Raw genomic sequence first — 13066 nt, forward strand, 5'->3', positions numbered from 1 at the left:
CTAAAAAAGACTAAACATCCAGATTACAACTTTTGCATTTATGGTAACTGGATAATTTATTTCTAAGAAGTATTCCTATATTATTTTTGTGACTGATGAAAAGTATCCTGCAACTGTACCAAAAACTTATTTCTGAGCTATAGGCTCTAAGATGATTTTATACTAGAGTAGTAATTAAGATGCCATAAAATCATTTTGTCTTAAAAAAAAAAGTCTAGCTACCTTATACAAACAGGTGTCGACTACTTCATTGCAAACTTTCTCAAGGTCATCAGTGACTTCAAGTCTGGATCTTACAAAATCACAGAGCTCTTCATTTCCCATGACATCCCAAATACCATCACATGCAAGAATAATGAATTGATCATCTTCTTCAGATCTTTCAATATCATGGACTTCAGGCTCTGGTGAAACAAGCTGCTCTGTAGGACCTTTTCCATGGACACATTTGTAATCAAAGTCCCCAAGGGCCCTCGACACAGCCAGAGAGCCATTCACACGCTGAATCATTACAGAACCACCTGCATTCTGAATTCGTTCTTTTTCCAGCGGATTACTTGGTTTGTGATCTTGTGTGAAGAAGTAAACTTTCCTGTTCCTACACAGTAACCCTCTTGAGTCTCCACAGTTAATGAAGTAGGTGTGTTGAGGAGAAATGAGGACACCCACAGCTGTTGACCCACTTCTGTCAGCACCGTGTTTCTTCTCTGACATAACTCTCATATGTTCATCAATCTCCAGGAAACCTGTTCTGATTCCATTCTTCACATTTTCCACAGAAGGTGCTCCTGCAGACCCTTTAAAATCCTGGTTATTGGTGATGTGATCTAACAAATGCTCACAGCAGTATTTGGCAACCTGAGAACCAGCATGCCCATCATACACAGCAAAGAACGACCATGTTTCAAGTCCACTTGGCAAACCGATCACAGCAGTATGTGCATCCTCCATTTCAACTCGCCAGCCTTGCATGCTGCTTAGCCCATATCGCAACCCATTACCCTGCCCCTGGGCATTATGTTTTTCCATCTTTGGTTTGTCTAAAAATGCTCCCATTATGTCTTGATTCTCTAGGTCTGCAAAGGAAGAGAAACAAAAAAGTTAATAGCTATCTTATAAACAAACTATCAATACGTATCCAACAACCTTTTTTTTAAGAGTGAAGGAAATACAAAGAAAGCTTAAATATTTTAGTTGAGTATTCAGGATTTTCCAAAGTTAATATCTAGTTTTATTCTTATTACACAAACCCTCTGAAAAAGTTAAACAAAACAAAACAAAAAACAGATCTACTTACAATGATCCAAATTTGCATGCTCCTTCCCTTAAGCCTTTCCTCATGTCAGTGCTCTTAACTGGGATTTCCCACCTTTCCTCCTTCCTTATATAAGTACGTATACCAGTCCTTTATATTCTAGCTCAAATTCTATGTTTTCCATAGTTTTTTCCGTCTTTGATAAGCCAATAAGTTATTAAATTACTGTTAAGTCATTCAGCCTCAATTTTCAAGCTGAAAAGCCATTATACACATATAACAAAATATCTACTATAACCTAACCTAGTGGTAATAACACGTATCATTATTATAGCACTTTATAATCACTCAGTATAAACAAAAGGTCTAGGACAGCATTGTGGACAAGTCTGAAAGTTTGGCTAACGTTTCCCAATAATCAAAAGCGAAAACCCCTGACTTGGAATGGTCTTACAAGGCAGGAAGACAGTGTTCAGGATTTAGGTTGGCCTTTACTTGAGTAATAGCCTAGGAATGTAGAGACTTGGGGTCCAAGTCATCAAATGAGTCACAACTGAATGCAATCTGAAAGAAGGATAGAATGAGATTTAATGAAGGTGAAGAGAGATGGGTAGCAGTGGGGAAAGTAACTAGGTAAATTAGGATGAACTTAGGAAATTGGGAATTTGTGATACTATGATGCTAAGTTCTGAAAAGAAGATGGGAAGAGAAAGAGGAAGAAGAAAAACAACTCAGGAACATTTCCCGGCAACCTCTCCCTCCTCCTTTATCCTACTAAAGCCAAACTAATACACAGCAGAGAAGTCTGGCTGATTGGTATGATAAAATGATCTCCTGCCTACTTGTCCACTTCCATTACAGTTCCACTAATGGAAGTTAAATAATGAAAACTAGCCATTATTCCTTTCTTAAGGTGGTATTCATCAAATGGATACACAATATGGCAAGGGTGAGTGTTTTGATGGGACAAAAGATACAATAGTAATGACATCTTAATAGCAGACTTTGTACAAGATGAACTCTAAATCATTCTAAGTTTTGCAAGCGTTACTTCAATTTATTCTCAACAAAACTCTGAGGTAGGTTATAATATTATGTTCAGTTTATATTAGGTTGATGAAAAAGTAATTGTGGTTTCAAACCTTGAATTTTAAATCATTGTAACCAGGCTCAAACACATCTTTATTAATCAAAATAGGATTACAATCAAACATTTTTGCCAACAAGAAATAAGTTTGTGTATTCTTGTAGTGCAAAAATCCATGCTTGGGGGCTTCCCTGGTGGCTCTGTGGTAAAGAATCTGCCTGCCAATGCAGGAGACATGAGTTTAATCCCTGATCCGGTAAGATCCCACACGCCTCAGAGCAACTAAGCCACAACTACTGAGCTTGTGCTCTAGAGCCCAGGAACTGCAACTACTGAGCCCATGTGACCCAACTACTAAAGCCTATGCATCCTAGAGCCTGTGCTCCACAACAAGAGAAGCCACCACAATGAGAAGCCCCCGCACTGCAACTAGAAAGTAGCCCCTGCTCTCGGCAACTGGAGAAAAGCCCACACATCAATGAAGACCCAGCATGGTAAAAAATAAATAAATAAATAATAATGAAAAATCCATGCTTGGGGATTCAATCAACTCTTGGAAAGCATTTTCTGCCTCCTGCTGACTGTGGAAGCTATTTTCCCTGCAAAACATTGTCAAGATGCTTGAAGAAGTGGTGGTTGGTGAGAGGTCAACTCAATGTGGCGGATGAGGCCCAATTTATTCAACTTCTGAAGTACTGGTTGTGCAACGTGCAGTCAGGCACTGTGGAGAAGATTGGGCCCTTTCTGTTGACCAGTGCCAGCCAGCTGCAGGCACTGCAGTTTTCGGTGCATCTCATAAATCTGCTGAGCATACTTCTCAGATATACTGGTTTTACTGGCACTCAGAAAGCTGTAGTGGATCAGATGGGCAGCAGACCACCAAGCAGTGACCAGGACGTTTTTTGGGTGCAAGTTTGGCTCTGGGAAGCGCTTTGGAGCTGCTTCTCGGTCCAACCACTGAGCTGGTTATCACTGGTTGCACATAAAATCCTTTTCGTTGTGTGTCACAATCCAGTGGAGAAATGGTTCATTGTTGTTGCATAGAGTAAGAGAAGACAACACTTCAAAATGATGATTGTTTTTTGGTTTTCAGTCAGTTCATGAGGTACCCACTTATTAAGCTTTTTCACTGTTCCAATTTCAAATGCTGAATGACTAGAATGACTATAGAATGGTCACTGCTGGGTTCTTGAGCAACTTATCATGTGTTTTAAGAGGATCAGCTTTGACAATGTCTCTCAATTGGTTACTGTCAACTTCCAGTGGCTGGCCACTACCATCTTTGTCTTTAAGGTTCTTGTCTCCTTTGCAAAGCTTCTTGAACCACCACTCTACATTTTGTCAGCAGCTCCTGAACCAAATGAGTTGTTGTGAGCTGTCTCCACTGGTTTATGACCCATTTGAACTCAAATTAAAAAACTGCTTGAATTTGCTTTTTGTCTAACATCATTTCTATAGTCCAAAATAAACAGCAAGTAATAAGTCATCAGCAAAAAAAACAAAGTGAGAAACGTGCATTAAAATGATGTGTAACATAACTACATTTATTTAAGAATGTATTCCAATATCCAATGGCAAAGTTCAACAGTGCAAAACTGCAATTACTTCTGCACCAACCTAACAGATGAACTTCATTGAGACTAAAAACTTGGCCAACGTCACTTATCAGAAAAATTTAGGGGAATTACGACTCAAATTCAAGTATGCCTTACTCTAAGGCACCATTTACTACTAAGGCAATGGTCTCAGCCATGGTTGTACAAAAGAACTTATCTGTAGACCTTTAGAAAAAATCAAAATTAAAAAAAAAAAATAGAATTTCCACAGTAGGATTGCAACCTAGGCATCTGTGTACCACTGGTAAAAATTAGAGAGATGGAAAGTCTAGATAGGAAGATAGAAGATGATAGAGCTGTGGTGAGGTTAAGTCATCTGTTGAAGGTCAACAGCAAGTTGCCTCATCTCTATACCTCAATTCTTTTAGCGAGGCTAAAGGGGAGGCAGGAGGGGTTACAGCCAGCCCTCCATATCTTTGGGTTTCACATCCGTGAATATGGAGGGCTCACCATATTCACTGTACTACCCTTATAGAAAGGACTTGAGCATCCACACATTTGGTATCCACGAAGGCTCCTGGAGTCACTCCCTGTGAATAATGTTGGACAACTGTATACTTAAGACACTCGATATCACTAATCTAGCATTCTTTCTTCATCTGTACAGTGGGCATATTAACACTTACCTCTGAATGTTGCTGCAAAAGTTTAAATGAGGTAATGGGTGCAAAGTAGTTACATTGAGTACAGCAAAAATGAGGAACTCTGCAAATGGAAACTATTTAATTATTACTACATTCTCACATACACAGCCAATCTAGATTCTGTTATTACCTAATAGGGATCTTACACTTTTATAGAAAAGTCCAGTAGTTATTTTCTAAATATACACATGAAACTACCAAACAAATAATTCTTTGAAACTTTTGAAAAAATATATATTAGGAATGTAAAAATGTAACAAACCAAGTCAATCATATGATAAAATTTTAGGTCCAGCTCTACTGCAAATGCAAAAAATGCAAATTAATAATTGTTATTATTAAACATTAATAATAATTAACAAATTAATAATTTTGTGTCTGGAGTTTCACATACTGAAAAAAAGCCATTTAGAAATCTTACCTCCTTGAATTCTGAATAATTTGCAGAAGCCTGGTGAAGCAGTTACATAAAAATAATACTTATCAGAAATTATATATAAGTAAGTAACTTCATAACTGTCATAGTACTTTGTATTGAAATGTTCAGACTGGCTAATAATGCTAGTGTTGTGACGCAACCTAGCATGTGCTCAGAGTTGACTAAATAAAATTAGTAGGCTAAAATGTAGGCTTTAAAAAACAACATAAAAGGCAGATAGGCATGGAAGACAGTCACCAAAGAAAGCAGAAACTTCTTTTAGTGTCATTTTTTCCTGTGCCTACTCTATATAATTTGTTTTCTAAATTTCTAAACTACCAAGGGTGGTAAATGACCAAAAAAAGAGGAGAGAAGAGGTAAAGAAGAAGAGAAAATAAAGGGAGAAAAGCAAGAAATCTCAACTTTTAACTTTTATTTTTGGGACTAACAGCAAACAATAGTGCACTAATTGCAGTTTCTGGCAATGCCAATCTCAAATACTCAAGCTAAATAAAATATATTAATAAGCAAAGAACAATAAGAAGATGTATTTTTAAAGATTCAGAAGTTAAAGGTGGGAATGGGCAGGAGGGGAGGGTGGTGAACTCAGTATCCATTAGCTCCAAATTAGAAAACACCCATCAATTTATGAGATGACACTGAATGAGTAAAACAATTGCAGGCTGTCAATCAAAGCAAAAAGAAACAAACCACTCTGAAAGTAGGTCCATGGAAATAAAAAACAATTAGTGAACTAAAATTTTCAATAGAGACAATGAATAGCTAGATACCACAGTTAAAACAATAAACAGAAAACCAATAAAATGAGATCACTTCAAGGAATTCTTTTAGAACTCAGAAGTTCTTTCCTCATCTTGATTCCAAACATACAAACCCACCCACATATGTATCCATCCTCCCTCAGACCTTTCTCTTATATTAGAGTACTCCATCCTCTCACTTAAGTTAAATCCTTCTATTATAGTTTTGGAGGCTAGGCTTCAAAAGAATCTTATACAACTTATACGTCTTCCCAGGAACCCAACACTATTATTCTCTCTGACTCCTTTTATTCCTTTATGTTCAACCTCTCCCTTCCTACTGCAGTACAACTTTTAAAGACATTCAGATGTTACCCATTAAAAGTTAAGTATTTAGGTGACTCACTCCCTTTAGCTACCTCCTGCTTCTTTCTCTACAGTTGAGACTCTTTTTAAAAGTGTTGAAGCTCCAAACTGTTGTCTGGCCATTCCATCAAAACAAGTTCCTCCCAACTTAATCCAATGGACATCTGGCTGGCTGCTCACAGCAGTGATCAACACGACACTCCCTCTTCAAACACTGTTCCCACTGGCTTTTCAAGATGCTACCCACTCCGAGCTTTCCTCCTACTCCTAGCTCTTCCATCCATGTCTCCTTTGCAGGACAATCTTCATCTCTCAAGCCGTTAAACATAAGCATTCAAGGCTTAGATCTAGGTTCCCTTCTCACTCTATGCTGGCTCCTGAGGTACCTTTATGCATCTTTTGTTTTTCTTTCACAGCTTTTGCCAGTGAATGTCACCATCATTCATCAAAATGAATAGAAACCAAGGACATATCTTTGATATCTTTCTACTTCATCTCCCATCAGTCCATCATCAAGTTCCATAGATTGTACTACTTATATTATTTTAAATATATTTTTAGATATTTTACATAGATTTTCAAATCTGCCCAGTTTTTTCTCTAACACTGTAGTCTTCAAGCTATCATTATCTCTCAATGTGTTATTCTTCGAGGTAGTGTGTGCTCAGTTGTGTCTGACTCTTTGTGATCCCATGGATTGTAGCCCGCCAGGCTTCACTGTCCATGGAATTTTCCAGGCAAGAATACTGTAGTGGGTTGCCATTTCCTTCTCCAAAGGATCTTCCCAATCCAGGGATTGAACCTGGGTCTCCTGCCCTGCAGGCAGATTCTTTACCATCTTCAGTTCAGTTCAGTCGCTCAGTCGTGTCCAACTCCAGGCCTCCCTGTCCATCACCAACTCCAGGAGTTCACTCAGACTCACATCCATCGAGTCAGTGATGCCATCCAGCCATCTCATCCTCTGTCGTCCCCTTCTCCTCCTGCCCCCAATCCCTCCCAGCATCAGAGTCTTTTCCAATGAGTCAACTCTTCGCAAGAAGTGGCCAAAGTACTGGAGTTTCAGCTTTAGCATCATTTCTTCCAAGGAAATCCCAGGGCTGATCTCCTTCAGAATGGACTGGTTGGATCTCCTTGCAGTCCAAGGGACTCTCAAGACTCTTCTCCAACACCACAGTTCAAAAGCATCAGTTCTTTGGTGCTCAACCTTCTTTATAGTTCTACTCTCACATCCATACACCATAGCTTTGACTAGATGGACCTTTGTTGGCAAAGTAATGTCTCTGCTTTTTAACGTGCTGTCTAGGTTGGTCATAGCTTTTTTTCCAAGGAGCAAGAGTCTTTTAATTTCATGGCTGCAGTCACCATCTGCAATGATTTTGGAGCCCCCCAAAATAAAGTCTCTTGCTGTTTCCATTGTTTCCCGATCTATTTGCCATGAGGTGATGGGACCAGATGCCATGATCTTAGTTTTCTGAATGTTGAGCTTTAAGCCAACTTTTTCAGTCTCCTCTTTCACTTTCATCAAGAGGCTTTTTAGTTCCTCTTTACTTTCTTTACCATCTGAGCCACCACAAAAGTCCAACATAGTGTTTTAAGTCAACTGTATTTTAAACAAAACAAGACAAAATAGCCCAAAACAAAAAAAACAAGCTCATAAAAAAATATCATATTTGTGGTCACTAGGAGTGGTAAGAAAGGGAATTGGATGAAGGCAGTTGAACGATAGATACAATCTTAACAGTTACAAGATAAATAAGTACTAGGGATGTAAGGTACAACATGATTAATATAATGAATGCTGCTGTGTGTTTTATGCATATACATATATATATATATGTTAAGATAGTAAATCCTAAAAGTTCTTATCACAAAAAAATTTTTTTCTTTTTTTGAATGTAGCAAGGAGATCCAACCAGTCCATCCTAAAGGAAATCAGTCCTGAATCTTCATTGGAAGGACTGATGCTGAAGCTGCAACTCCAATACTTTGGCCACCTGATGCAAAGAACTGACTCATTTGAAAAGTCCCTGATGCTGGGAAAGATTGAAGGCGGGAGGAGAAGGGGGACGACAGAGGGTGAGATGGCTGGATGGTATCACTGACTCAATGGACATGAGTTTGAGTAAACTCCGGGAGTTGGTGATGGACAGGGAGGCCTAGTGTGCTACAGTTCATGGGGTTGCAGAGTCAGCTATGACTGAGCAACTGAGCTGAACTGAGATGACAGATGTTCAGCTAAACATGATCACTGTGGTAATCATTTCATGATGTATGTAGGTCAAATCATTATGGTGTACACCTTAAACTTACATGGTACTGTATGTCAATTACATATGAATAAGAGTGGAAGAAAATGATAATACAAGTTTTACCATATCATTCTGTATCAATGACTATCCTCTCTTTAGGGGGGATAATGAACTGCTTACTCACATGAAATCCCTGAGTTGTCAGGAGCTCATCAACCTTTTCCAGACTTACCTTGCTTCATAATCCTCCCCACTCCATAACCACTCCACCCCAACAACATTCTCTACTCCAACCAGATGGCTTTCTTAAAGTACCTGGCACTTTTCACCGGTTCCTTCCTCCAAAATAACAAATAAATGCCACTCCCTCTACTTAAAAAACCAATCCTTCCCTCTTACTCATTCTTAGATCTTAACTCAAGTATGAGGTCTTCAGGAGAGACTCCTTCAAATACCCTGGATCAGCTCCTTCAGCATGGAACACACAGCAGACCTTCAACAAACACAATAAAAGAACTCCAAAGAAAAAGCAGATGCAAATAATAAAAGTTTGCTAATAGAAACAGTATACCCACGGAATAAATATAAATATAAAAAGGCTTTCTGATGGAAAAAATAGAGAGGCTACCTACTATTTTGTTGTATTAAAGTCAAATAATATGGTATCATTTGTTTCTTTTTCTTTTTAGTCCCCAGGGTGAGGTGTGTAGGAGGATGTTAGTAAAGCTATATAGCTTTTGTTTTTCAATATATAATCCAATAAATGCTTGAGTTTAATGTTTCAAGTGCGGTTGAATATAATATATAGTTTGGGTTTAAGCATATAGGATTTTTGATAAAGTTTTCTGTCATTATCTGGCATAAAAATAATTATAGCACATAAATAGGTATAAATTATCATTTTAGACAACACCTTCACAAATTAAAAACAGATGCTCATCTTATTTTATTCCTTATGCTTGCCTTTGTCTGATATTAAAATTTCAACCTTTGACTTCTTTTTTGTTTTACTTAGTGTATTTTGCTTACTACAAAGTTCTACATACTGGGACATATCCAATGAGTTTCTTGTTTTGATTAATCTCCTGATAGCACTAACCTACCTTTAAACAGATTTTATAGGAATGGTACATGTATAATACCCCTTTTCAGTGCTGGTATATTTGATAATATCTTTCAATTATCTTGGATTACTGTGATATTGAATGGTTTGCCTTGGAAACAAACAAAGATCATTCTGTCATTTTTGAGACTGCATCCAAGTACTGCACTTTGGACTCTCTTGTTGACCATGATGGCTACTCCACTTCTTCTGAGGGATTTCTGCCCGCAGTAATAGATATAATGGTCATCTGAGTTAAATTCACCCATTCCAGTCCATTTTAGTTCGCTGATTCCTAGAATGTCGACATTCACTCTTGCCATCTCTTGTTTGACCATTTCCAATTTGCCTTGATTCATGGACCTGACATTCCAGGTTCCTATGCAATACTGCTCTTTACAGCATCAGGCCTTGCTTCTATCACCAGTCACATGCACAGCTGGGTATTGTTTTTGCTTTGGCTCCATCCCTTCATTCTTTCTGGAGTTATTTCTCCACTGATCTCCAGTAGCATATTGGGCACCTACTGACCTGGGGAGTTCCTCTTTCAATATCCTATCATTTTGCCTTTTCATACTGTTCATGGGGTTCTCAAGGCAAGAATACTGAAGTGGTTGCCATTCCCTTCTCCAGTGGAGCACATCTGTCAGACCTCTCCACCATGACCCGCCTGTCTTGGGTTGCTCCGTGGGCATGGCTTAGTTTCATTGAGTCAGACAAGGCTGTGGTCCTAGTGTGATTAGATTGACTAGTTTTCTGTGAGTATGGTTTCAGTGTGTCTGCCTTCTGATGCCCTCTTGCAACACCTACCATCTTACATTCAATATCACAGTAATCCAAGTCTATGCCCCAACCAGTAACGCTGAAGAAGCTGAATTTGAATGGTTCTATGAAGACCTACAAGACCTTTTAGAACTAACACCCAAAAAAACATGTCCTTTTCATTATAGGGGCTGCTGCTGCTGCTGCTAAGTCGCTTCAGTCGTGTCCGACTCTGTGCTACCCCCATAGATGGCAGCCCGCCAGGCTCCCCTGTCCCTGGGATTCTCCAGGCAAGAATACTGGAGTGGGTTGCCATTTCCTTCTCCAATGCATGAAAGTGAAGTTGCTCAGTCGTGTCCAACTCTTAGCGACCCCATGGACTGCAGCCCACCAGGCTCCACCACCAATGGGATTTTCCAGGCAAGAGTACTGGAGTGGGCTGCCATTGCCCTCTCCTCATTATAGGGGACTGGAATGCAAAAGTAGGAAGTCAAGAAACACCTGGAGTAACAGGCAAATTTGGCCTTGGAATGTGGAATGAAGCAGGGCAAAGACTAATAGAGTTTTGCCAAGAAAATGCACTGGTCATAGCAAACACCCTCTTCCAACAACACAAGAGAAGACTCTACACATGGACATCACCAGATGGTCAACACCAAAATCAGACTGATTATATTCTTTGCAGCCAAAGATGGAGAAGCTCTATACAGTCAACAAAAACAAGACCAGGAGCTGACTGTGGCTCAGATCATGGACTCCTTATTAACAAATTCAGACTTAAATTGAAGAAAGTAGGGAAAACCACTAGACCATTCAGGTATGACCTAAATCAAATCCCTTATGATTATACAGTGGAAGTGGGAAATAGATTTAAGGGCCTAGATCTTATAGAGTGCCTGATGAACTATGGAATGAGGTTCGTGACACTGTACAGGAGACAGGGATCAAGACCATCCCCATAAAAAAGAAATGCAAAAAAGCAAAATGACTGTCTGGGGAGGCCTTACAAATAGCTGTGAAAAGAAGAGAAGCAAAAGGCAAGGGAGAAAAGGAAAGATATAAGCATATGAATGCAGAGTTCCAAAGAATAGCAAGAAGAGATAAGAAAGCCTTCTTCAGCGATCAATACAAAGAAATAGAGGAAAAGAACAGAATGGGAAAGACTAGAGATCTCTTCAAGAAAATTAGAGACACCAAAGGAACATTTCATGCAAAGATGGGCTCAATAAAGGACAGAAATGGTATAGACCTAACAGAAGCAGAAGATATTAAGAAGACTTGGCAAGAATACACAGAAGAACGGTACAAAAAAGATCTTCACGACCCAGATAATCACGATGGTGTGATCACTCATCTAGAGCCAAACATCCTGGAATGTGAAGTCAAGTGGGCCTTAGAAAGCATCACTACGAACAAAGCTAGTGGAGGTGATGGCATTCCAGTTGAGCTGTTTCAAATCCTGAAAGATGATGCTGTGAAAGTGCTGCACTCAATATGCCAACAAATTTGGAAAACTCAGCAGTGGCCACAGGACTGGAAAAGATCAGTTTTCATTCCAATCCCAAACAAAGGCAATGCCAAAGAATGCTCAAACTACTGCACAATTAATTGCACTCATCTCACATGCTAGTAAAGTAATGCTCAAAATTCTCCAAGCCAGGCTTCAGCAATATGTGAACCATGAACTTCCTGATGTTCAAGCTGGTTTTAGAAAAGGCAGAGGAACCAGAGATCAAATTTCCAACATCCTATGGATCATGGAAAAAGCAAGAGAGTTCCAGAAAAACATCTATTTCTGCTTTATTGACTATGCCAAAGCCTTTGACTGTGTGGATCACAATAAACTGTGGAAAATTCTGAAAGAGATGGGAATACCAGACCACCTGACCTGCCTCTTGAGAAACCGATATGCAGGTCAGGAAGCAACAGTTCGAACTGGACATGGAACAACAGACTGGTTCCAAATAGGAAAAGGAGCCCGTCAAGGCTGTATATTGTCACCCTGTTTATTTAACTTCTATGCAGAGTACATCATGAGAAACGCTGGACTGGAAGAAACACAAGTTGGAATCAAGATTGCCAGGAGAAATATCAATAACCACAGATATGCAGATGACACCACCCTTATGGCAGAAAGTGAAGACGAACTAAAAAGCCTCTTGATGAAAGTGAAAGAGGAGAGTGAAAAACTTGGCTTAAAGCTCAACATTCAGAAAACTAAGATCATGGCATCCGGTCCAATCACTTCATGGGAAATAGATGGGGAAACAGTGGCTGACTTTATTTTGGGGGGCTCCAAAATCACTGCAGATGGTGATTGCAGCCATGAAATTAAAAGACGCTTACTCCTTGGAAGAAAAGTTATGACCAACCTAGAGGGCATACTCAAAAGCAGAGACATTACTTTGCTGACTAAGGTCTGTCTAGTCAAGGCTATGGTTTTTCCTGTGGTCACGTATGGATGTGAGTTGGACTGTGAAGAACGCTGAGCGCCGAAGAATTGATGCTTTTGAACTGTGGTGTTGGAGAAGACTCTTGAGAGTCCCTTGGACTGCAAGGAGATCCAACCAGTCCATTCTAAAGGAGATCAGCCCTGGGATTTCTTTGGAAGGAATGATGCTAAAGCTGAAGCTCCAGTACTTTGGCCACCTCATGCGAAGAGTTGACTCACTGGAAAAGACTCTGATGCTGGGAGGGATTGGGGGCAGGAGGAGAAGGGGACGACAGAGGAGGAGATGGCTGGATGGCATCACGGACTCGATGGATGTGAGTCTGAGTGAACTCCAGGAGTTGGTGATGGATAGGG

General features: G+C 39.6%; 1 protein-coding gene across 1 annotated transcript in view; it reads right to left on the reverse strand.

Annotated features, from left to right (window-relative positions):
* Positions 1-13066, reverse strand: part of PPM1A (protein phosphatase, Mg2+/Mn2+ dependent 1A) — a 51697-nt gene that overhangs the window by 16085 nt on the left and 22546 nt on the right. The window contains exon 2 of the mRNA XM_040226325.1: positions 223-1076. Coding sequence (XP_040082259.1) covers positions 223-1056 — 834 coding nt within the window. The 5' untranslated portion in view covers positions 1057-1076. The remainder of the gene's footprint in view (positions 1-222; positions 1077-13066) is intronic.

The sequence above is a fragment of the Oryx dammah genome, unplaced genomic scaffold (assembly GCF_014754425.2).
Source record: "Oryx dammah isolate SB20612 unplaced genomic scaffold, SCBI_Odam_1.1 HiC_scaffold_26, whole genome shotgun sequence".
NCBI classification, from domain to species: Eukaryota; Metazoa; Chordata; class Mammalia; order Artiodactyla; family Bovidae; genus Oryx; species Oryx dammah.